At 40.7% G+C, this 26,840-nt stretch overlaps 1 protein-coding gene across 1 annotated transcript; it reads right to left on the bottom strand.

The window, feature by feature from the left end:
* Positions 1 to 1,517: 1,517 nt before the first annotated feature.
* LOC117531411 (elongation of very long chain fatty acids protein 6-like) lies at positions 1,518 to 24,986 on the bottom strand. Its single transcript, XM_034194507.1, has 4 exons — positions 24,805 to 24,986; positions 4,147 to 4,278; positions 3,219 to 3,370; positions 1,518 to 1,977 (listed from the first exon to the last, which is right to left on the bottom strand). Exons 1-4 carry the CDS (start codon positions 24,897 to 24,899, stop codon positions 1,550 to 1,552), a joined length of 807 nt encoding a protein of 268 aa, XP_034050398.1. The 5' UTR covers positions 24,900 to 24,986; the 3' UTR covers positions 1,518 to 1,549.
* Positions 24,987 to 26,840: the final 1,854 nt, after the last annotated feature.

Genomic DNA, 26,840 nt, shown 5'->3' with positions numbered 1-26,840 from the left:
AACGCTGTGGAATTAAGAACTCCACAGATTTCTGTTGTGATTTTTTGCTGGACTGAGGAAAGTAGATGGCAGTCTGTACACGAAGAAGTCAATGCACAGCCTCAGGTACGGACTACACCATCAGGATTGTCAGGCGTTATATAAAACAAATACTGAACAATATTTCATGAGGTGAATGATGATCAATGTTCCATTTCATCTTTCACCTCATGAAATATTCTTACCATTGCACTCAAACATTCACTATTTGTATTTTTTATATATATATATATATATATATATATATATATATATATATATATATATATATATATGAATATGAGAGAGAGAGAGAGAGCGCACTTTGGTCGACTGCTGTCATCTTAAATCTGCTTTAGAAATAATGGTTGAGTTGAGAGAGAGGGAGAGAGAAATGATTTTCAGAAAACATGCTGAAAAAGCACGTACATTTTGGTACAATTCAGCAAAAAAGAGGTGGAGCAGAGAAATGTTGAAAGCTTTTTTTTAACATATCCAATTTTGGGCCTTGACAAAGGTGTACACTTTTATGTGTGCCATTCTAGTTTTAAATGCTGTTATGCATCACATGTGTAGTTTTAGCATTCATTCCCTTTTGATCATCCTCCTTTAAAAATATTGTCACAGTTGTGGAGAAATACTCACTATCCTAACAGTGCAATTTAAAAATATTGTCACAGTTGTGGAGAAATACTCACTATCCTAACAGTGCAACATTACTGGCTCTTATCTTGCTCAGAGTTCATGCGTGCATCAAGCGCTCCATTTTGTTTTTTACTACAGCACAAAGAAAAAAATTGTAATGAACCTTTGATCAATATTTTGCTCTTCTATGGCTTTTTTTTATATGGGTCAGAGTCTCGGTATCCAAGACAACAATTTAAACTAAGTGGGCACAGATTTGGTCAAACATAAACATAGCATTCCTCTGTCTTATTTAAAGCTACAGTATGTAGGATTTAGTGCCATCTAGTGGTCAAGTTGCAAGTTGATTTATGCAGTCGCCACCAATGATTTAGTTCCCTTCATATTTTGGTGTCTTTGGTGATGGGGATTCACGCTTCCTTGCCTTCTCTTGTGATAATCAATATTTATATCTCTCCATTAAAAAAAAGTTTGTCAAATTTGTTAGCTTGTGCTAGCAACAGTAGACAATGTATAGGGGAGCAACCACTCATTCCTCTTCTTTTTTTCTTCTTCAGTCATCTGGTTGTGCTGCAAAATGCCAATGCAGATAGGAAGGGCTCATTCTAAACTTATGAAAACACACAGGCTCATTGTGGCAGGTAATTAGACTCCAATGAACAGATAGCTACGAATGCTATATTCACTATAAATCCTACACACTGTAGCTTTAGGCAATTTTCCATATTCATGAGATCATACCATCAGTGCAACATGTGCCTGTAAGAAGCCAAGTTAAAATGTCATATGAGGAGTAGGAGGACCAAGTAACATCTAAATGTCACTCGTACATTTTTAGCCCAACGCTTTAGTCATTATAGCACACTTTACGAAGAGTACAGGCATGCTACTCTGCTTTGGTTCCTTTGTCCCTCGAGCCTTTGAGGTAGTTGTTATAGAATAACAAGGCAAAAAGGATTAAGTAGCTGAGGTACATGAGTGAACCCCACGTGACGTTGCCCATGTTGGACGGACAGCGCACCTCGTGCATCCAGAGGTACACCAAGCCTAGAACAGCCAGGCCCATAACCATTTGCAGGATCTGGGTGGCTGTGATGATCATGGCGCAAGAGCGGGGCACCCGCATGCCGGATGCCCTGATGGCATAGTACGTATACATGAGTGAGTGCACCGCGTAGTTCATGGTCATGAACCAGCCTCCGCCTGCAACCTGGTCCTTGTAGGAGTACCAGGAGAAGAGCAGCACGGTGATGTGATGGTACCAGTGCAAAAAGATGAGGCGCTGCTTCCGGAGAATGATGAATATGGTGTCACCTTAGAGAGAAGACGGAAAATAAATCAGCACAAATAACTACAACTATTGAATCTGTACTAGACTTATAACAGGTTCGAGTACATTACAGACTGCTGTACACTGAGGGTTTGACCAGTAGCCCGGTGAGGACATGTCATGATGTCTGTCTGTTTGCCCTTATCCTCTGCCACCCCCTTGTGACTGTTCCTGGTGTTATTATTTGGAGTTTCCTGTGGGTTTTCATGTCTGTGTCTGTCCTTTGCTTCCCTCTTATGTTCATCCTGGGTTTGGTTTTTATTATTTATTGCAGTTTTGTGGGTAATATATAAATTATTTCCCCTGTGCCCACTCAACAACTTGTTGCTTTGCCTTTATGTATTTTATTAATCCCAGTGTCTTTGGTGCACTTCCTGTCTTATTTTGGTAGTCACAGTTTCCTTGTGCATTTTGGTTAACTTTCTTCCTGTGTCCCTTCCCAGCTGTTTGTCAATTACTTTATGCTCAACTGTGGCTCATGTGTGTGATTGACCCCAGTGTGTATTTATACCCCTCTGGTCCTTCCATGTGTGGCCTGAATGTGTGTACTTGGTTGCTTTCTTCTCATCAATTTTCCTAGTGTTTCCTTGTGTTTGACTTCTTGCTACCAAACCTGTTTTTCCTCTAGTGTATTTTTGAAACTACATGCCACTTATTGGACACTGTTGTTTGTTACTGATTGCTTTTGTGCCTTGACTTTCTGGCCACATCAGCATCTGCCTTCATTTATCACAGCAATCAAGGGTGTGTCTGCCAGAGAGCAGGAAGAGCATCCACAAGGAGACGCCATCGCCATTCTAAAAAAATGACTTACAATAACTGCTGATTAATTTACCAGAATGCTTTGGAGCACCAAGAACAAAAGTCACATGGTTTGTGGGGGTTAAAACATTTCTACAAGTTGATCTGATGTATACATTTTGTGGGTTTGATGTTTTTAAAAATCACAAACAATCCTCTGGTCTGGTTTAACAAACACAAAGTTGCACCAGAGTTTGCTTGGAATCAGCGTTTTCAGGGTGCTGTCAAGCAAAATGATTGTAGGAGCCCGAATCCCAAATTTCACACCGACCAAAGGTTTTTGATATTTCACACAAGTATATTTTAATATACCACAGACCATCTTCAGAGGCTGAAATTTGTTTAAACTCCACTTATTTACAGTTAAACACTGCTTGAATTATTGCACTGAGGTCTACTAGGAGAGATTAAGGAGACACCTTACCCAGCTCAGGGGCCTTGCTGATAACAAAGGCATATGCCCAGAATTTGCTGATGGGGGCGCTATATAAACTAGCGTCACAAACCGACTGTTTGAAGCCGCTGGTTTTGAGAATATGCAACAGATACGATCCAGTCCTCATGGCTCCTATGATACTGAGGAAGGAAACCACATAAACACATTAAGAAACAATTTAATTAATTAAACTAAATATACACTATTTTGTTGTTTGCCAGATGCCTGAAAATAATACAGTAAGTCTTAGTAGAGACACAGAATAAAGCATCTGGCTGCTAGACTGGTACAATCTGACACAAGCTTGAGGAACCAGAATATCAGTTATTGTTAGTTCATTCAAAAGCCCACACTTAAAGATGTCCATCTCTAAAATGTATCACATGAAGAATCTAGGCTGACTCACCGTTATAGTTATGCCCTTCAACAGATTTTAGAACATAATGTTAGAGAAAGTCCTGCTCACAAAGATATCATTCTTATGCAGATAGACAGTTGTATATTTCTCCCTCATTGAATGATGACTCTTAAAGGCAAATAATTACCTGTGACTTGTACACTGGTGTGACTTATATACTGAACAACCAAGTGTTTATTAATAACAATTATTATTTTTACTATTTATGTAAGGGTTTTCCAGAAATCAAAGACTAAACAAAATAACTGAGGAATGAGGATGAGAAGGGCCTTAGTCAGGGAGGTGACCAAGAACCCAATGGGCACTCTAAGAGCTACAATATTCCTCTGTGCGCATGACAAACCACAAACATCTTAACTCGGATTGCATAATTGCTAGGGAGTCACAGCTCTACATTTTATGGCCCTATAACTAATAAAAACAAGGACACATTATGTACGTTGCCCGAGTTTTAGATCGACCTTCACACTTCAGTAAATAAACCAGACACCCTCTCACCTGAAAATGGCCAAACTGAGTGACCAAAAGACAAGCGGGCGACGTAGGTTGAGTTTTTGCCTTTCCCTCATGAAGTGCTGTCCGCCAAATACAAGTGCAACATACAAGCCGCAGAACATGAACGACTTGCTCCTGTAGGAAAAAAAAAAAAAAATTTAATAAGGAACATTACTGTTTTTTGTCAGACTTATGAATAAATTTACCCTCAGTATGACTGACAATATGTCCAATCCATAGAAAAAACAACTCTGCAATAAATATTTTAGAAGAACTTTAACAGCCACTGCCTTTGCCTAAATCGAGGTTTTAACTTTCTAGGAGATTTAAAAAGGAAAATAGTCCATAATTATTCACCAGATCCTTTTATGCTTTCATTTGTTTGAGATTTTATGATTATTATTCTCAGTCATACAGTTTGATGATTGTTCTCCTGCTACTCACAATTCCTTTGAGAGCTTCTGTGACATATGAAACAGAAATACTCCCAAATACTTTGATTTTTACCCCAGATAATCAAAAGCCGGCCCCGTTCTTCCTATCCCCACTCTATTCCCCAGGATTACCACTCTCTTCCAAAATCCTGGGGAGGGGAAAATTAATATGCAAAGTGAAAAGCACGATATTACACACATATACACACACATTATATATATATATATATATATATATATATATATATATATATATATATATATATATATATATATATATATATATCAGTTTGTTCAAAAAAATTAATTAAAATGCGCTCTGTCATGCTTTTGCTCATTAAGGTTTGATAACTACAGAAACACAGTCCGCTCAGCCAACTGAGATATAGTCCAAAGTTCATCTATTGACTTGACTTCATGTATTCATCCCCTGACTTATCTGTGATTCTAAATTATTTATATGACAAATAATCAGTCTGTTGAATTACATAAAGGCTATGAATATGGAAAGACTATGTACAAAAATGCCTGCAATTCCTAAATTAGGGATGGGGCTGATCCGATATAATATCGGGTTACGATACAAACATAATTCACGGATCAGAAATTTCTGATACAACCTGTGGCATTTTCCAATCCATGTGTGAAAACATATGTTTTCCAATCCATGTCTGTGTGTGTACTGAAACTAGGGATGGGACCGATCTGATCCTGGATCAGTATTGGGTTAATTAATATAAGACTTGTTCTTCTCTCTGCTCCTTTTCATTCTGGTAATGGAGATGCTTTATTTCTGCTTTTCTGTTTTTTTTTTTTCTTTTAAATGAATGAAATAAATAAATAAATGAAATTCACATATTGCAAAATACCGATCCAACCCGCAACATTTTCCAATACCAGAGAAGAGCCACTGTGAATCCTCTCAACTGCTGTTGTTTGCTCTCTGCTTGTTTGCTGCCGAGCAGGAGGAGAGGAGGTTTTCTGAAGCTGGGCTGTTTGAGAGAGCTCTCTTCCGCAGTGTTCTAACTGCAGTTAGTAGCAAATTTCTACCCGAGCCTCGGGTTCAAATTGTCTGTTTGTCAAGCACGGATTTTCCGAAAAATTAACTATACTGTTGGTGAAAATCTGTGCTAAAACGTTAGCCACTTCACTGTCCTGAGGCTGTCAAACGCTACGAAAAGCTAGCTCAGCGTGCAGCCGAGGAGGAGCCAAACAGAGATTCTGTCCGCTGAAAGGGAAAAAAGTCTCCATTAAAATCCTGCGTGTTAGACCTGTTCAAAATGTCAAATGTTACAAAATGTTCTTGCTCCACTAATAAAATAAAAGATCTGTGCCAAATTGTACTGTAATTGGACATTGTTTAGGGGTCCCCCACAAAGCAACAATTTTCCCCAAACAAGCAAAAAGGGGAGACGGCTTCCAGTAATGTTCTTCTCTGGGTGACCGATCAACGACCACTTTTTGCGATTAGAAGCCATCACATGTATCTGTAAAAGAAAAATAATGGCATCAGAGTCTTCTCCCGTTCAGTTGACGTTGCCTTGCCAGTGGAGGGGGAGGAAAATGTCACTCTGGGGGCCCTCTAAATCTTATCTTATTGAGTTCAAATTTGGTCTGCAAAACCCCAAGTGGAACAAAAACAACATGTGGCCCAAAGTCTCTCACAGCGTTTATTTTTTCACTCTATAACAGAGAGCGTCGCTGATGATGCACTTATTTTACAGTTGAAGGCTTCATGTTTCCAAAAAAGTTCGAAGTTTGCACAGCATGAAAACAGCAAGAGAGAAAGAAAAACAGAGCGTTAGGGAGACAGACAAGCAGAGAGAGACAGAGAGAGGGAGAGAGACAGGCAGAGATAGAGACAGACAGGGAGCGAGACAGACAGACAGAGGACTTAATTTTGAATTTTTACTCTAACACTTGCTTTGACAATGTAAACATATGTTTCCCATATCAATAAAGCTCCACTGAAATTGAAAAATGAGGAGAGACAGACAGAGAGAATGCTGTCTTTTCTTTTTAAGTCTATAAAAATAAAAGTACTTAATTATTTCACCAAAACATCAAATCTAGGCCTTCATCTTACTGTAGATGCACCTTCTGGCAAAATGTAGCTGAACTTTCAAGTCTCCTTTTTAAAAGGACATGTGGGACCAAAAATCAAACAATTTAGGTGTTAGTGGCAATTTAGGTGTTAGTGACCATCCGATGAGCCACTGGGATTACTTTGTGCACTTCCATGACCGGTTTCAAAGTATACGGCATTCATAACAAACAGCTACGGAGACGTCCGAAAACAAAGTACTCGTGAGTCCTTGGGTGTTTCCGACAAGTGACGTCACAACTAGAAGTGTCGCAACTAGAAGCGTCCCAATGTGCGCTTCAATAATACAGCTGACAACGTTAAGAGCTGAGGCACAGATTAATTCCAGAGTTGACATAAGTGTGATGTTGTGTTATGATGACTCATTTTTAAGTGATAACTGTTCACAGTAAAATCTGCGTCTCCAAGAAGGTTTCTGTGCATCTGTCAATAACCATCTCTGCTCCAGGTTCAGCTTTGTGCACGATTCATTATGAGTGTTGTTATCAATAAAATCTAAAAAACAAAAATCTGCTGCCAGGGAAAAATGAGTGTCTTGTCAGCTGCACAGCGCACGCACACATACACAGCTCCAAATTTACACTCTCTCACAGTAAAAAAGAAAGAACGAAAAGAGAAAGAAATCTAGCCACAAAACACAAAAGGGGAACACGCCACACTCACCATCATGTTGTGGATTAATTTCCAAATGTAAACTTCATGCAATCAAAGAAATGTGAAAACAGTGACAAATGTCTACACGTCTATGTCCACAGCTTCACTAAACCAGCATTCACACAAACAGTGTGTCTCTACACTTTAAACTCAAAATCTGACACTGAAAAAGTTAAGAGTTTCAGGGTGAAGTGTGTCATCTGCTCTCTGTAAATCTGAGCCATCACATTCCAACAGCAGCTCAGAAACTTCGTTTTTGGATGGAGCACGTTCTTTTTCCTCTGTCAGTCATTGGGATGTTTTTATTTTGCTTATAAGTGCGTCACACACTGAAAAATGCCGAAAACTGCCGAGTGAAACGTTTTCCGGAAAGGCACCTGCTAACGCTCAGAGTGAGAGGAATAAAATACATCAGAGATCACTAATTATTAGCACATGTGTGCAAAGACTCTTACAATCACGAGTACTTTTATGTTGTCTTACTAACTGGGACGTTAAAAAACGTGAGCCATGTCCTTTAAGAAAATCCTCAAAAATCAATAATAATAATAACTAGGACTGCAACCAGTCATATACGGGCCCTCGTTCCGCGCAACCGCCTACCCAGGTCACTGGGTGCCCTTGTGACCACATGTGGGCATGTGCATGCAGGGGCAACCACTCATCACACTGTTAAAATTCTAAACAAATCACACAATGCATCAAAGAGTTATGACATGTTGATTGTTCATCCACTAGGGGGCGCTCAGTGTACAAACAGAGGGGCTGGGTGTGTTCAGGGGCCAACCGTCATCATACATGTGAAGTTTCAAGTCAATCAGGCAAAGCATGAAGGAGTTATCATGACTTGATGTTCCATGGCAAAGGGTCAAAATGGCGGCACCATAGCGGCCACACCCTTCAACATAGAGAAAAGCTTTCGATAACTTTTGGTCAGTATCATCTTCGGATGCTGTCAAAGAAATTTCAAGTGCATTGGCCAAAATTCCTAGGAGGAGTTCGTTCAAATACAACATGTGGAAATCATTTCAAAAAGAGAAGAAAATGCAAAATGGCTGACTTCCTGTTTGGAGTAGACTCATGGTGCAAGAGACTTTTTTGTACGTCTATGCAAGTCACACATGTGTACCAATTTTCATCTCCCTACTCCAAAAAAACCCCTATGGGGAGGGGTTTTGGAAAGTTTCAAGGGGGCGCTATTGAGGCACTTTGCCCCACCCATGGGCGATGCCCCTATGAATTGTAAGAGGTTGTCGTGCTTGACCTGTGTTTCAATTTTCATAATGATATGACAAAATTAAAGCCGTCAAAAGGAAGAACGTAATTTCATGGCGAATGGGCAATATTCAGCATGCCGCCACATGGATGCCGTTACTCGTAACTTCACTGCGATCATCGCCTACGTTCACCAAGTTGTTCTGCATGTTTCAGAAGTGGAAGGAAGTTGATGGGGTTAAATATGTGACTTCAGTACCTGTTTAAGTATAATGTTCATATGGCGAAGGGTCAAAATGGCAGCACCATAGCGGCCACACCCTTCGACATACAGAAAAGCTTTCGATAACTTTTGGTCAGTATCGTCTCTGGGTCATCTGGAAGAAATTTGAAGTGCATTGGACAAAATCTCTAGAAGGAGTTCGTTCAAATACAACATGTGGAAATCACGCCAAAATGAGAAGAAAATTCAAAATGGCCGACTTCCTGTTTGGAGTAGACCCATGGTGCAAGAGACCTTTTTGTACGTCTCTGCAAGTCACACGTGTACCAATTTTCATCTCCCTAATCCAAAAAACCCCTATGGGGAGGGGGTTTTGAAAGTTTCAAGGGGGCGCTATTGACGCATTTTGCCCCGCCCATGGGCGACGCCCCTATGAATTGTAAGAGGTTGTCGTGCTCGACCTGTGTATCCATTTTCATGATGATGTGACAAAATTAAAGCCGTCAAAAGGAAGAATGTAATTTCATGGCGAATGGGCAATATTCGGTACGCCGCCACACGGACGCCGTTACTCGTAACTTCACGGTGTTTATCGCCTATGTTCACCAATTTGTTCTGCATGTTTTAAAAGTGGAATGAAGTTGATTGGGTTAAGTATGTGACATCAGGACCTCTTAAAGTAAAAATAGACATTTCCCGCCACCACCGGGGGGCGCTATGATGCAGGTGGGAACTTAAGATATGTAGACGTTGAGGGCGGAGCCCTCATCATGTCCAGCAAGTTTGAAGGATCTATGATTAAGTATGTGGGCGTGCCAGCCATTCGAAGTGAAATGGCGTGCTCCGAAAAGCTCGCCAAAGTTTGACGACCCCTAGCAGCCACGCCTTTTGACTTAATTGGAATCTTTTGATAACTTTTGATCACCATTGTGTTGTGATGATTTTGACCAAATTTGAAGTCGTCGGATGAAATCCCTAGGACGAGTTCGTTCAAATGTAAGTAGTGGAAATGGCCAAAAATGGCAAAAATTTGCTCAAAATCGAAAATTAAAATCAAAATGGCCAACTTCCTGTCGATATTTCACCATGACAGTAAGAGACTTTTTCGTGCGTCCTGGCATGGTAAATATGTGTACCAAATTTTGTGAGGCTACGACGAAAAAAGCCCAATGCGGAGGGGTTTTTGAAAATTTCTAGGGGGCGCTATTTCCCGATTTTTCTGCGACCATGTGCGAGGCCCCCAAAATATCGAATTTCGGATCTGGCCGGACGACTCTGGAAAGTTTGGTGAGTTTATGAGCATGGGAAGAGGTCGAAATTTCGATTTCAAGAGTGAGAATAATAATAATAATAATAATAATAAAAAACAGCGCAATTACAATAGGGTCCTCGTAGGACGTTGCCTACTCGGGCCCTAATAATAATGATGATAATAATAATATTAAAGCAAACAGAGCTCTGGTATCGGATCAGAAAAGTATCGTATCTGCAGATATTAAAATTCAGGTATTGGGATTGGCTCGGAAGTGAAAAATTGTGGATTGGTGCATCCCTAACCGAAACATCTCCACAAGTGCTGCTGGCTGCTCTGCTGATTGGCTGCGGAGTGGGGGGGTGTTCTGAACAGAGTCATGCCTCAGTGAGATGTGGAGTAATGACACACGCCTCTATTCCACTTAATCATAAGCCACTTAATCTTAGCCTCACATTTGGCAAATACCCAATCAGTAGACAGTCTTGTGGATAGTTTAAATTCAGTGCTCAAAACTACACTCGACATGATTGCGCCACCTGTGTTAAAATCATGCTCCTCCAAATCACTGTCACCTTGGTTCAATGATTACCTGCGTGACCTCAAGTATAAAGCAAGAGGTCTAGAACGGAAATGGCGTCGTTCAAAATTAGTATTCCACCTTGCATGGCGTGATGCTATCTTAGACTATAAGCATGCATTATTGTCTACAAAGCAGACTTACTACTCTGATTTATTCAACAAAAACAAGCACAACTCAAAGTTCTTGTTCGACACAGTGGCAACACTTATTCATGGACAACCGCCTGTAGTTCGCTCTCCTTTTACAGCACAAGATTTCCTGGATTATTTTGAAAAGAAAATTGAAGACATCAGGTTAAACATATCCCAGCATGCCCTAACCCAGCCACTACACCCTACTATTGAGGTGGGCGCCATTACTGAGGTATTACCTAGATTTACAGAATTTGATAGTATCTTACTAGGCATGCTGACAAAACTCATAATGTCAACAAAAAGCACAACCTGTTTATTTGATCCTATAGCAACAAAACTGTTTAAGGACCTGTGGCCCACTCTTGGGCCGACTGTGCTGGAAATTATTAATCTTTCTTTAACTTCTGGATCTATTCCTAAATGTTTCAAATCTGCAGTGATTAAACCATTACTTAAGAAACCTAATCTTGACCCTAGTGTATTGAAAAACTATCGGCCGATATCAAATCTATCATTTTGCTCTAAAATTCTGGAAAACATGGTGTCACGGCAGCTCGTGGACTATCTTACTGAGAATAATCTCTTTGAGCCACTGCAGTCTGCTTTTAGAAAATATCATTCCACAGAGACGGCTCTCACTAAAGTGATGAATGACCTTTTGCTTACGATGGATTCGAACACCACTACGGTTCTGGTGCTGTTACATCTCAGTGCTGCATTTGATACTGTGGATCATCATATTCTACTTGATAGGCTGGAAAATCATTTTGGGATTACTAGGAGTGCCCTTGCATGGCTGACATCATACTTGACCAGTCGTTCTCACTGTGTTTTGTACAGTAACACTACCTCTAACCTTAGTGACATGAAATGTGGGGTTCCACAGGGGTCCGTCTTAGGCCCCCTGCTTTTCTCCCTTTATATAGCGCCCCTTGGGCACATATTGCGGCATTTTGGGATCACCTTTCACTGCTATGCAGATTATACTCAGTTATACATGCTGATAACTGCTGGTAATCTCATTCACATAAAATCCTTAGAAGATTGCCTTGCATCAGTGAGAAGTTGGATGTCTAGAAACGTCCTACTTTTAATCTCTGATAAGACTGAAATGATGGTTCTTGATCCAGTGAGACCTTACTTGTGTGAAGCACCTTGAGGCAACTCTGTTGTGACTTGGTGTTATATAATTGAAAATAATTTGAAATTGAAAAATCATAAAATTGTAGAACTGAGGATACAAAATATCCTCATCTAAAATTAACAACAAGCAGACAGAGCTCTGGTATTGGAGTAGTATCGGCAGATATCCAAAGTCAGGTATCGGGATCAGATCAGAAGTGAAAAAATGTGGATTGGTGCATTCCTATCCTAAATGATGTCATCATCTTCTTCTTTGTCTTTCGGCTGTTCCCGTTAGGGGTCGCCACAGCAGATCAATTGTTTCCATCTCACCCTGTCCTCCGTATCTTCCTCTGTCACACCAACCACCTGCATGTCCTCTCTCAGCACATCCATGAACCTCCTCTTTGGTCTCCCTCTTATCCTCCTGCCTGGTGGCTCCATCCTCAGCATCCTTCTCCCTATATACCCTGGGTCCCTCCTCTGCACATGTCCAAACCATCTCAATCTCGCCTCTCTGACTTTGTCTCCAAACCGTCCCACCTGAGCTGTCCCTCTGATATGTTCATTCCTAATCCTGTCCATTCTTGTCACTCCCAAAGAGAATCTCAACATATTCAGCTCTGCCACCTCCAGCTCTGCCTCCTGTCTTTTTGTTAGTGCCACTGTCTCTAAACCATACAACATAGCTGGTCTCACTACTGTTTTGTAAACTTTCCCCTTCACTCTTGCTGATATTCTTCGGTCACAAATCACTCCTGCCACCTTTCTCCACCCACTCCACCCTGCCTGCACTCTCTTCTTCACCTCTCTACCACACTCCATTACTTTGAACAGTTGACCCCAAATATTTAAACTCATCTACTTTCACCACTTCTACTCCTTGTAACTGCACTATTCCACTGGGCTCCCTCTCATTCACACACATGTACTCAGTCTTGCTTCTACTGACTTTCATTCCCCTTCTCTCCAAAGCATATCTCCACTTCTCCAGACTAGACTCAACTTGCTCTCTACTCTCACTACAGATCACAATGTCATCTGCAAACATCATAGTCCATGGGGACTCCTGTCTGATCTCATCTGTCAACCTGTCCATCACCACTGCAAACAAGAAAGGACTCAGAGCTGATCCTTGGTGTAATCCCACCTCCACCTTGAATGAGTGTCATTCCGACTGCGCATCTCACCACTGTCACACTATTTTTGTACATGTCCTGCACTACCCTAACATACTTCTCTGCCACTCCAGACTTCCTCATACAATGCCACAACTCTTCTCTTGGCACCCTATCATAAGCTTTTTCTAAGTCCACAAACACACAATGTAACTCTTTCTGTCCTTCTCTGTACTTTTCCAACAGTATTCTCAGAGCAAACATTGCATCTGTAGTGCTCTTTCTCGGCATGAAACCATATTGCTGCTCACAGATCTTCACCTGTTTTCTAAGCCTAGCTTCTACTACTCTTTCCCATAACTTCATGCTGTGGCTGATCAGCTTTATGCCTCTGTAGTTACTGCAGCTCTGCACATCACCCTTGTTCTTGAAAATAGGAACCAGCACACTTCGTCTCCACTCCTCAGGCATCCTCTCACTTTCCAAGATTTTATTAAACAATCTGGTTAGAAACTCTACTGCCATGTCTCCTAGACATTTCCATGCCTCCATTGGAATGGACCAACTGCTTTTCCACTCTTCATCCTCTTCATAGCAGCCCTCACTTCTTCCTTGCTAATCTCTTTTACTTCCTGATTTACTCTCACCACATCATCCAGCCTTTTCTCTCGCTCATTTTCTTTATTCATCAACTCTTCAAAATATTCCCTCCACCTTCTCAGCACACACTCCTCACTTGTCAGCACATTACCATGTGCATCTTTTACCACCCTAACCTGCTGCACATCCTTTCCAGCTCTGTCCCTTTGTCTGGCCAATCGGTACAAGTCCTTTTCTCCTTACTATTCAACTTCTTGTACAGCTCGCAATATGCCTTTTCCTTTGCTTTTGCCACTTCTCTTCTCGCCTTATGCCGCATCTCCTTGTACTCTTGTCTTTCTTCATCTCTCCGACTATCCCAAAACTTTTTCGCCAACCTCTTTCTCCTTATGCTTTCCTGGACCTCTTCATTCCACCACCAAGTCTCCTTGTCTTCCTTCCACTGTCCAGATGTCATACCCAGTACTGCCCTAGCTGTCTCCCTCACCACATCTGCAGTACTTTTCCAGTTGTCCAAAACTGCTTCCTCTCCAACTAGTGCTTCTCTCACCTGCTCGCTAAATTTCACACAACAGTCTTCCTCCTTCAGCTTCCACCATCTGATCCTTTGTTGAACTCTCACTCTCTTCTTCTTCTTTACCTCTAAAGTCATCCTACAAACAACCATCCTATGCTGTCTAGTGACACTCTCTCCTGCTACCACCTTACAGTCTGTGACTTCTTTTAGCTTGCATCTCCTATAAAGAATGTAGTCCACCTGTGTGCACCTTCCTCCACTCTTATATGTTACCCTGTGCTCCTCCCTTTTCTTAAAGTAGGTATTCACCACAGCCATTTCCATCCTTTTTGCAAAATCAACTACCATCTGTCCTTCCCCATTCCTATCCTTGATACCATATCTACCCATTACTTCCTCATCAGCTCTGTTCCCTTCACCAACATGCCCATTTGAAGTCTGCTCCTATCACCACTCTTTCATGCTTGGGCACACTCTCCACCACCTCATCTAACACACTCCAGAAATCTTCTTTCTCCTTCATCTCACAACCTACCTGTGGGGCATATGCACTGATGATATTCATCATCACCCCTTCAATTTCCAACTTCACACTCATCACCCTGTCAGACACTCGCTTAACCTCCAACACACTTTTAACATACTCTTCCTTTAAAATGACCCCAACAACATTTCTCTTCCTGTCCTCACCATGGTACAACAACTTGTACCCACCGCCGATGCTCCTGCTCTTACTTCCCTTCCACTTGGTCTCTTGCACACACAATATGTCTACCTTTCTCCTCTCCATCATATCAGCCAGCTCTCTCCCTTTACCAGTCATACTACCAACATTCAAAGTCCCCACTCTCATTTCCACCGTTTTAGTTTTCTTCTTCTCCCGCTGTTCATGGCAACGTTTTCCTCCTCTTCTTCGTCGTCTTCGCCCAGCAGTAGCCTGATTTCCACCGGCACCCTGTTGGGCAATAGCACCGGTGGCTGACGTTGTTAACCCGGGCCGCGACCGATCCGGTATGGGAATTCGATTCTGAGTCTGCATAGTTGGGTTGGCTTGTTTTACGCAGGATGCCCTTCCTAACGCAACTCTCCTCATTTATCCGGGCTTGGGACCGGCACTCAGAATGTACTAGCTGCACACCCCATGTGGCTGAGTTATCCTAAATGATGTCATATTTTTGTTAAAGTACATCAAATAAAGCTAAATGTCACCACAACAAGCATATCGTGACTGTTTGATTTCAGTTCCACTGTGGGGATTTACAGATCAGAATCCATGTCACTGTGTAAATACTTATTAACCTGAATGTAGTATTACAACATTAACCATACTGCAACTGCTATATTTTATAAAATAACTGCAACAAGATTTTTTTTCCTCATAAAATCATGTACAATGTATGCAGTGATGAAACAAATAAAAATAAAAATGGTAGTCTTACAAATTATGAGATACAGCTGCTTTTGCCTCCAAGTACAGTAACAATACAGCAAGAGATTATCCTATATAATATATTAAACACTGAAATTCTAAAAGCCTCTGACCTGCACTCTGCCTTATACTAAGTGCATTAGTATAGTACTAGCTCAAACAATATATCGGTTGGCTGATGTGAGTTTTTCACAAACATACTGTATCAGCGTTATTTTTGCCAATATAAAAACTTTTACTTTACAGAATAAATGATGGACAAAAACACTTTGTCTGTTGGAAAGGTCATCATTATGTAGTTTCTACACCACAGGGTGCTCCAAAGGGATCGTTATATCCACCAAGGACGCAATAAAATCATCTGCATTTATTTATTTATCTGTCTGTTAGTAGTTACGTCAAGACTACTGCATGGATTTAGATGAAATTTCCACCACAGAAAGATATTAGGCCATGGAACACAATTTTGGAAGTTATCCGTATCCAGATTCTGGATCAATATTTCACTTTACATAGGCTTTGAAGGATTACATCAAATCTACTTCACGGATTCTCAACAAATTTGCAACACAGATAGATATTAGAGCATGGAAGACTCCACTGTATTTTGGAAGTAATCCGGATCCAGATTGGCGAACGTCAGAAATCTGAGATTGCTCTTGTTTACATTGTTGTCAAGCATGGCTGGGACCCAATCACCCCTTGGTCACATTAGCTACAAAAGACAGAGGCAAAGTGACCAGCTGATATTCATTTTCAACCAGAGTGGGTGTTCTGCAGTGACAAGACACAAGTGGACACAAGTTGATAGGTGGGACAAAATAGTAGCATGATGGCAGCATGACATCCGTTGGTAGAATTTATTTAGAGTAAAGGTCGTTTAAACTGTAAAACATCAAGCCTTTGTCATTAGGGTTGATAACAAAATGTTAGGAATCGTTCCCATTTTTTATGTATATGTCGGCAAGTATATCTATCTTTATTATTAATTTTTTTACTCCCTTTTGTAGGTATCATATCAGCCCTTAAAAAGTCCATATCACTCAGGCTCTAATTAAGACCACTTCACTTTTACACCTTGAATTCTCTTTTAAACCCCAAAACACTGGATGACATGTCAGTAATAATATTTCACAATTTGGATGAGCTCACCAGATAAGTGCAACAAAAACAAATATTACATGATCAGACTGTGTCCTCAATTCACACCCCACACATCAACCATAAGAAAGCCGGAGATATCTTTTAAATTGTAAGTTAACGTGTCAGAGTTTTATAAACTGATCATAACCGTCTGACATGGGCATGACCTTGATGTCCTCATTTGCCATCACAGCAAAAGATTAACAGAGATTAGTTGTTGGCACACTGACCGATGACCCTCCTGGTGATAAGGCAACTTGACTGTGTGGCATTTCACCTAGTTTATCAGCAAGCACTGATCAAGCGCAACCTGTAATGCAACAGGAATGAACAGACAGTTATATATTTCTTTAAAAAGGTTGTAAACTCCAATGTTACAAATGGCTGTGCTGAATATGAAGACGTGCATGTATGTTTGTGTCATCTTCTTTTTTATCTTGTGTTAAGCTTCTGTAATCCTACGTTTAGCTCAAGTACCTCTGTGTCTTGTTCACGAGCGATGGGACAATGGACCACGAGATTGGCCGGATAATCGGCGCAGCAGGGATGGTATTGCATTCGCTCTACCGACAAAAAGGGAGTTGAGCCAAAAGGCAAAGGTCTCAATCTACCAGTCAATCCTCATTCCTACTCTCGCCTATGATCATTAGTGGTGCAACGGATCAAAAAAACTCACGGTTCGGATTGTATCACGGTTTTGAGTCACGGATCGGCTCATTTTTCGGATCAGCAGAAAAAAAGACAAAAAATATAACTTTGATTTCCATTTATTTAGTAGAACACTTATTGAAACCTTTTTGCTCACTAAATAAAACATGTAACTCAAGATGTCAATTCAATGCTTAAATAAAATTAATAATATAAACACAAATTAAAGTGCAATATAAGACATGACACCTTCATCCTTTAAATGGTCAGTGTACAAAACACAACTCAAAGGGCAATTTAAGGAATAACGCCTTCTTATAAACATGGAGTTTAAATAAAAACTGACCTATGTATGCACACATCAAAAAGAATGAAATGAGCAGACCCAAAGCAGACCTAAACTTATAATTTCAAATTCTTCTTCAAAAAGATAAGGACGTCTAGACTGTCTGGGGAAAGCGTAGACCTCTTTGCCGTCACTATGTCCCCTGCTGTGGAGAACACCCTCTCGCTAGGCACTGAAGTACCAGGCACAGCTAGGTAGCGTCTTGCCATCATGGCAATGTGCGGGTATTTACACTCATTGCTTTTCCACCATGTCAGTGGATCATCATCCACTGGAATGCCGCTTGCTGTCTGGTAGGATGTCATCTCCTCTTTGATGGTGTCAGTAAAACTCTTACTGACATTCTTGCTTGCAAAGGTCTCTCCAAAAAGCTCCACCATGGCAGACTTCTTTGGTGGAGGAGGTGTGTCCAAGCCTGCTCCAGTTGGCTCTGCAACTCTACCCTGCATACAAAAATACTTGATTCATTATAATTAAATTGATTATGTATTTTCTTATTTCATAAATTTGAAAAAGGACAATAACACTATTTCATAAAAAGCAAGTCATTGTTATTCCAAATAAAATTATATAAATATTATATATAAATATTCACTTTTTTTTGTTTACCTCTTCACTGTCTTCAGTGCCCCGACTGCTCACGATGTCACTGATGAGGTCATTGTATGTCCTTTGGGATATGGCAGGGTCTAGGTGGGACAGGGACTTGAACCTTGGATCTAGTGCAGTAGATCTGTGAAGGTAGTCCTGCAGAGTTGGGGGCGAAGTGTATCTGGGCTTTAGGTCCTCTTTAATGGCAATCTTAACATCTCTTGTGATTGCACTGTCTTCCTCACTAGGGGCCATGGATTGCATAATCCTTGTTTTTAGAGGTAGGATCATGGAGACAGATGGTCCGCTTTCAGTGCTTAACAGAGTTGTAACCATTTTTAGGGGTTTGAGCACCTGGAGGACCTCCTCAGCCACTTTCACATCATCATCAGACAAGATTACAATGTTTTTAACATTTTTCTTCAGGCTCTTGTCTGTCCATGCAGAGTATATAGCTGCCTGCTGCTCAAGATAACGCTCCATCATATCATAAGTGGAGTTCCACCTTGTTGTGACATCATGTATGAGTTTATGAGTAGGCAGCTGTAACATTTCTTGCTTGGTCTTAAGCACATGTGCAGCTGTTGTGCTTCGGTGAAAGTAGGAAACCACCTTCCTAATCCTCCAAAGGATGCGGTCCATCTTATTCAATATGATTCCCTTTTGGGATGCTAAATTTATCACATGTGCAAAGCACCCTATTTGCGGACCCAGTCCTGCCTCATTCACTGCATTTATCTGATTTTTAGCATTATCTGTTGTGACCGGAATATTTGTATTGGGTCTCTCTATCTTCCACTCTGCCACGGCTTCTGTCAGTACCTGCGCTAGATTGGAGCTTGTGTGGCTCTCATAAAGGGGGCGTGTCTGCAGCACAGGGCTTCGCATCTCCCAGTTCTCTGTGATATAGTGAGCGGTCACAGTTACATAACTTTCTGTTCCTCTGGAGGTCCACCCGTCTGTGGTGAGCGCAACAGAAGGAGCCTGGAACAGTTCCGTAACAATTTTTAACTTTTCCTGCTCATACAGACTTGGCACGATCTTTTCACTGAAGTGGGTGCGCAAGGGAATTTCATAACGTGGCTCAAGCACATTAAGCAGATGTTTAAACCCCTTGTTTTGCGCAACGGAGTATGGCCTCATGTCTGCAGCTATAAATACTCCGATAGCGTTTGTTATAGCTTTGGCCCTGTCAGATTCTGCTGCTAAAGGGTGTTTAAATGCCGATGTGATTAGTGGTTGATGCGCAGCACTCATCGTGGATCCTGACGCCGGAGCTAGCATGCCAGGATAATGCCGCTTCAAATGCGCTGCCATGCTGGATGTATTTCCACTCTCATACGGCTTTCTCGTGCCACAATGCCGACATACCGTAATTGTTTTACCTACCACCCTTCGTCCATCATCATTGTATGTGACAGGGAAGCCGAAATGCGCCCATACATGCGATTTAAATGATGCAGGGGGGTTTTCAAGCTCCTCTCCTCCTCCGCTAGCCATGCTAGCTTTTCTCCTTTGGATTGAACAGGCGTGCGGCCTCCACACGAGCACGCCTCCTTATTTATTTATTTATTTTGTCAACCAATCCGCGGACCACGTACGTACCGAACTGCAGAGAGAAATCCGTTCGGATCACGGATCAATTATGATCCGTTGCACCACTAATGATCATGAGGGTTGGGTCATGACTCATGACCAAAAGAACTAGATCGTGGGTACAAGCGGACAAAATCTGTTTCCTCAGGAGGGTGGCTGGTGTCTCCCTTAGAGATAAAGTGAGAAGCTCAGTGATTCGTGAGGAGCTCGGAGTAGAGCCACTGCTCCTTTGCATTGAGAAGAGCCAGCTGAGGTGGTTCTGGCATCTGGTAAAGATGTCTCCATGGTGCCTCCCTAGGGAGGTGTTCCAGGCACATCCATTTGGGTGGAGACCCAGGGGAAGACCCAGGACTAAGTGGAGAGATTGTACCTCAGGATCTCCCAGTCAGAGTTGGTTAATGTGGGCCAGGAAAGGGAAGTATGGGGTCCCCTGCTCGAGTTGTTGCCCCACAAGATCCTGGATAAAGGGCTGAAGAGGAGTGTATGAGTGTTGTTTAGCAGAATGGCTTCTGAATAGACCAGATGATTAGTCGAGATTGACGGTACACTTATTAAGATGAGTAGATGCTGCTGCTGGGCCCAGTTTATGTTCCAGAGGATTCTCACCACTGCTCCCAGTCCATTCAGTTAAAACAGAATACCTCCTGTCAAAGTGGCACAAACATCTGTGTGAAAGTTGACAAGACTAAAGTTTCGTTTTTGGGTGGAAATGAGCCTGATATGTGAGCGTGTTTGAAAGAGCTAAGGTTGCTTGTGCAGGTGAGTGCAAGATCTGATATGAGTGAGGACACCACCCTCTGTGTAAACCTCAGCGCTATGGTGCAACCTAGTCACCTTAAACCAATCTGGCCAATATGCATGTGCATGTACAAGTGGGTGTCATCTGCAAATAAAGGAAGAAGGGCAAAGAAGTAATTCAAGAGGACAGATGGAGGAGACAAAGAAGGAGAACTGTGGGTTTTTTAGAGCAAAATTACTCGACTACTCAGCAGAAGACATGAGATTCCGTCACATCTGATGTCCAATTTGGAGATGTGTTGTTTTGCTGAGCTCTACAAGTAGGAATTTATATGCTTCTGGGACAGAAACAGATCTGCTCTGTTAATATTCAGTGTAACTGAGTGATACCACATCATATGACCATAAAAAGGTGATATTCAACTTCACACTATATTCGTGTTTCATAGTAACCATAGTTGTATCTTTGTCTAATTACTCAAAATAGTTCTTCTAAATGAGTCTGACCTTTGAAGGTCACCCTAGGTCAGACATGTGGTCCATAATACAATACAGAGGGGGAAATGAGTATTTGATCAACTGTCAATTTTGCAGGTTTTCCAACCTGCAAAGAATGGAGAGATCTGTAATTTTTATCATAGGTACACTTCAACTGTGAGAGACAGAATCTAAAAATTAAAAAAAAATCCAGAAAATCACACTGTATGATTTTTAAATAATTAATTTGCATTTTATTGCATGAAATAAGTATTTGATCCCAACCAGCAACAATTCTGGCTCACACAGACCTGTTATTTTTTCTTTAAGAAGTCCTCTTATTCTGCACTCTTTAGCTGTATTACTTGCACCTGTTTGAACTTGTTACCTGTATAAAAGACACCTGTTCACACAATCAATCACACTCCAACCTGTCCACCATGGCCAAGACCAAAGAGCTGTCTAAGGACACCAGGGACAAAACTGTAGACCTGCACAAGGGTGGGATGGACTACAGGACAACAGTCAAGCAGCTTGGTAGAAGACAACAACTGTTATGATTATTTATTACAAAGTGGAAGAAACACAAGATGACTGTCAATCTCCCTCGGTCTGGGATTCCATGCAAGATCTCACTTTGTGGGGTAAGGATGATTCTGAGAAAGCTCAGAACTACACAGGAGGACCTGGTCAATGACCTGAAGAGAGCTGGGACCACAGTCACAAAGATTACATTAGTAACACATGATGCTGTCATGGTTTAAAATCCTGCAGAGCAGCAGGATCCCCCTGCTCAAGCCAGCACATGTCCAGGCCCGTTTGAAGTTCAACAGTGACCATCTGGATGATCCAGAGGAGGCATGGGAGAAGGTCATGTGTTCAGATTAGACCAGAATAGAGCTTTTTGGAATCAACTCCACTTACCATGTTTAGAGGATGAGAACAACCCCAAGAAAACCATCCCAACCGTGAAACATGGGGGTGGAAACATCACACTCTGGGGGTGCTCTTCTGCAAAGGGGACAAAACGACTGCACCGTATTGAAGGGAGGATGGATGGGGTCATGTATTGTGAGATTCTGGCAAACAACCTCCTTCCCTCAGTAAGAGCATTGAAGATGGGTCATGGCTGGGTCTTCCAGCATGACAATGACCCCAAACACACAGCCAGGGCAACTAAGGAGGGGCTCTGTAAGAAGCATTTCAAGGTCCTGGAGTGGCCTGGCCAGTCTCCAGACCTGAACTCAATAGAAAATCTTTGGAGGGAGCTGAATCTCCAAACCTGAAAGATCTGGAGAAGATCTGTATGAAGGAGTGGACCAAAATCCCTGCTGCAGTGTGTGAAAACTTGGTCAAGAACTACACCTACTACGTCTGACCTCTATAATGGCAGACAAATGTTTCTGTACCAACTGTTAAGGTCTGTTTTTCTAGGGGATCAAATACTTATTTCATGCAAGAAAATGCAAATTATTTAAAAATCATACAATGTGATTTTCTGTTTGTTTTTTTTTTAGATTCTGTCTCTCACAGTTGAAGTGTACCTACGATAAAAATTACAGACTTCTCCATTCTTTGTAGGTGGAAAAACCTACAAAATTAAGAGTGGATCAAATACTTATTTCCCCCACTGTATATAACTTCATGTTATTGATTTAATAGTAACCACAGTTGCATCATTAACCAATTCCTCAAAATTGCCATTATATATTGTGTGTTTTGTTCACTCTTCCAGTTATTTTAGTTAGTGCACAATGCATTTCACCGATTACATATGAAAAAAAATGTGATGTTTTAGCTAGAGAATTACATTATATTTTAGTGCTGCTGTGGATCTGACACAAAAATTTAACTTATTTTAAAACACTATGAGAAAGATTTTCCTTTTATGTCGTATGATGATGATTATGCGGTTTGGTTTAATTGGTTCTGTGGGTGTCTTTTCCTGTAATATGTACAGCACTTCGGAATGACTAACCTGAAAGTACTTTATAAATAATCTATTTTATCGATTTTTGAGTCAGAATTCCAACCATTCTCCTCTGTTTCTACAAACGGGTGTGCCCTTTCGACCTTTTATAATTTTATAACTGCTTTTTTATGGTGTGTGTATAATATCTCCAGTTAACGTTCCCCAGGCTGCAGATATGTCTTTTTGTCTGTATTTTGCAGAGTTACATTAAAAACTACTGAACTGATTTTCATGAAACTTTGCAGAAATGTGGGGCATGGGCCAAGGAGGAAACCATGCATGAATAATTTTGATGGAGCCAGAAAAGCCAAAAGTCTGAGGACCTGTTTTTCTTCTTACTATTATTGCATGATTTTTTTTATATATATTTTCATATTTTCTATTTCTAACAAACTCAGCATTTAATTAGGACATAGCACATGCTTGGTCAACTCATAGCACCTTGGTCAAGTCATAGCACTTTTCAAACCGGCAAGCAGACTCAGTGTGTTATAGCCGCTAGGTTTTATTTGTTTGACTGATGTCGGTTTGTGCCGGCAATTTATTTTAAAGTCAGTTAAGCTAATGCTTAAAGGTCTGGAAAATAAAATAAAATAAACATAAAATTTAACCGAATGAAAGAGGTATGTCCAGAGCGCAAATTAAAAAAGAAAAAAAATTATAAGAACGTAGTAGCAAAAAAAGACATTGTATATTACAAAAAAGAGAAAAGTATGTACAAAACTGTTGATAGTCCAGTGGCAGTGAATATTGCCTCATGATGATTTATACTGACCAACAGAATAGGACTGGGGGAAACACTGTGACTTAGTGGTTAGCACTGTTGCCTCACAGAAAGAAGGTTGTGGGTTCGATCTCCACCTGTAGCCTTTATGTGTGGAATTTGCATGTTGTACCCATGTCATGTGGGTTCCTTCCAGGTGCACCAGCTTCCTCCCACATCCAAAGGCATGCAGGTTAGGTGAACTGGAAAATTTAAATTGTCCATAGGTGTGCATGTGGGTGTAAATGTGTTTGTCTATATGTGGCCCTGCAACAGACTGGCGTCCTGTCCAGGTTGCACCCCGCCTCACACCCTATGATTGCTGTGGGATAGGCTCCCCGACCCTTAATTGGAGTAATTGGGTATAGAAGATGGATGGAGAATAGAATATCACTATACTAAATGACATAAAACATCAACAGAAAGTAATAGGAAATACAAGAGATTTGATTATGACTAACTGAAACGAAGTACAAAAATGATAAAACAACAATAAAATACAATACAAATAATTAAAACAGGAGTAAAGGTGTCAACTGGGTAAGAAACAGAAAAAGTCTTCAATCTAGATTTAAAGAAGTCCACAGACTCAGATTGCCAGTAAATAACTCAGACTGCTTGGTTTTGGCTCTACTGCATGCTCTTTACTTATTACATATTCATTGTTTTATATTGTATTATATATACAGCCTGTGTGTTCCTATTAAAAATGCAGCATCGGACCAGTTTGTGTGCTTCTTTCCGTCTCGTAGTGAAAACAAAGGTGAGCCTCGATCAGAATAAAAAAGAAAAAATGTGGTTTTACTGGGTTTGGGGAACGACACTTCCGCTGTCACAGGTACGAGGTGGACGAGGAAGACACGTTTCTTCATGCAAATTATACATTATTGTTCAATGGGTGGGAGCATTTAGCCATTATTTCTTATGCAAATATTCGGTAACGCCATTAAATTAGAGAGGAAGAACTTTTTACTTTTTTTTATTTTTATTTTTTGTACTCACCAGTTTTCCTGCATCCATTCGACAGCTTGTCTTTCGTCAAAACGCCGTTCAAAGTCGTACGCCGCCAGTGCAGAACTGAGCTCACTCTTGTTCATTTTATTTTATTTTCAATAAATTTGAGGAATAATGCAAGCCTGAGACTTTGTATTCTGTTTCCAGCCGGTTTCGGACCGAAAGTGATGTACTTTCTCGCCGTCACTGGCGCTTTACTATGTTGGCAAGTTAACGACAGTGGATCTGAAATATACCGCTTAGCACTTTCAAAATAAAATGTCACGAAAGGCACCTGTTTTTGTTTTTGTTTTTTTTTGGACCGTCTTGGATGTGAGTGACATTATTTTAGACGTCAGCTTGTTAAAGCATGTGTTGACCAGTTATTGTACAACTTGTGTGTTTCTTTTCTGTATCAACAAATAACAGCAGTGCTAATTTTCTTCTGCATGGGAAAAATTCTATCAGGTAAATGCAGTAGATATGTATGGTACTACTAGAGTGGTCTTAAATTTACTGTATTTTACTATTTAAAAGATTCCAACATGGCACAAACTAAGAGGTTCACTGATCCTGACCTGTATCAATCAGCACACAAAATTTCATTGAAAATGCAGTGGTATTTATAGAGTTATTTACAGAAATTTCATCACTATACATGCTATGCATCCCCTGCAGAGGAAACTACTGTAGTGATATTTCAATGTGAATCTGGTTTGTAAAACAAGGAACAGCATTTATGAGCAACAAGGCTTTACCATCAACTTTACACACCTACGTGTCTTTATTTTTTGTTATTGGCATTTTGCATGTTAAAACATACCAGCATGAACCAAGATATGAGGTTCACTGATACTCACATTTATCATCCAGAACTCAAAATTTCAGAACTGAATATGCAGTAGTTTTTATTAACTTGCCAACAGAAATTACATAAATTTTATGAACCCTCTCACTGACTCACTAACTGACTAACTCCATTAATTCTGTGGTTGTCCTGGTAACAGTAGGGAATCCATGTTAAATTTTAATTATATAAAATATAATATATTTGATATATATTATATTATGTTAAATATATTAAATATATTTTCACTTGTTAGCTTAGCTTGCCAGCTGCACCCGCAGTCATATAGATAATATAACAAATTTATACATTTGGAATTTATACGTATTTCTTATCAGTACACAAAGGCTAGTGACTGAGTGACATAATTCCATTCAATATATATTATTGAATATATAATCTGTTCAATGTATGTTTCCAAAAACACCAAAACACCATCATGGTTAATTAATCATTTTGTAATTTTTATGCTGTATTAATTGTATTTATTTGAACTAAAACAAAAGTTTTGAACTACCTATGTTGACAAATAGGCCAAAAGTTTTAAGTTGAGAAGCCACCACTTGTTTTAAAAAGCTACTTTAAAAAAATACATTTAAAAGCAAAACTTAGAGTTGATTTTTTTTGGGGGGGGGGGGCGGGGGATAGCATTAGGTACCTGCGGTTTTTCATATGCTAATACGTAATTGTAATTTTCCTTTTTATATATATTAATAAAGTCCCGCGTTCAAATTTATTGTGAAGGTGAAGTTAAGCTTTTCCGGGATTTCTTTTGACCGACTTGACGATGAGTGAGCTATTCCGGCTGTTCCACCCACTGAGGCAGAGAAGGCGGAGCTTGACTGTGACGTTCGTGACGTATGCAGACAAAGCCAAACCCAAACGTGGAGCTGTGGCATGTTTCATCTTATCATCACGACCTACACACGTAACGACAGACGCGGTTTTTGATGCGGGTGAAGCGGGCAGCTGCCCGGGGCGCATTTTTTTTTCCATGACACACAGAGGGCGGCAAAAAAAAAACATCATCATCACCTGAGCCACAAAGCACTGATCATATCATTGTGTGGGGAATTAGCAAAATGATGCTCCCTCCCTACAGCTGCAGGCTCCCTGCTTGCTGAGCTGCACAGAACAGAACCAGTGTAAAAGGTTTGACGGTTCTTTTCTGCGGTTGTCCGCTGGGACAGACGCTCTG

This window comes from Thalassophryne amazonica, chromosome 18, assembly GCF_902500255.1.
Source record: "Thalassophryne amazonica chromosome 18, fThaAma1.1, whole genome shotgun sequence".
Lineage (NCBI taxonomy): Eukaryota > Metazoa > Chordata > Actinopteri > Batrachoidiformes > Batrachoididae > Thalassophryne > Thalassophryne amazonica.
The sequence above is the reverse complement of the archived record's forward strand: the minus strand, read 5'-3'. Positions and strand labels throughout refer to the sequence as shown.

What these genes read in the sequence shown, in the direction of transcription:
- LOC117531411 (XM_034194507.1), bottom strand. Translation starts at nt 24,899, where the DNA reads ATGAACAAGAGTGAGCTCAGTTCTGCACTGGCGGCGTACGACTTTGAA. An exon ending in GAATGGATGCAGGAAAACTG is followed by an intron (nt 4,279 to 24,804) that starts GTGAGTACAAAA and finishes TTTTTCCTACAG; the next exon opens with GAGCAAGTCGTTCATGTTCT. An exon ending in CTCAGTTTGGCCATTTTCAG is followed by an intron (nt 3,371 to 4,146) that starts GTGAGAGGGTGT and finishes TTCCTTCCTCAG; the next exon opens with TATCATAGGAGCCATGAGGA.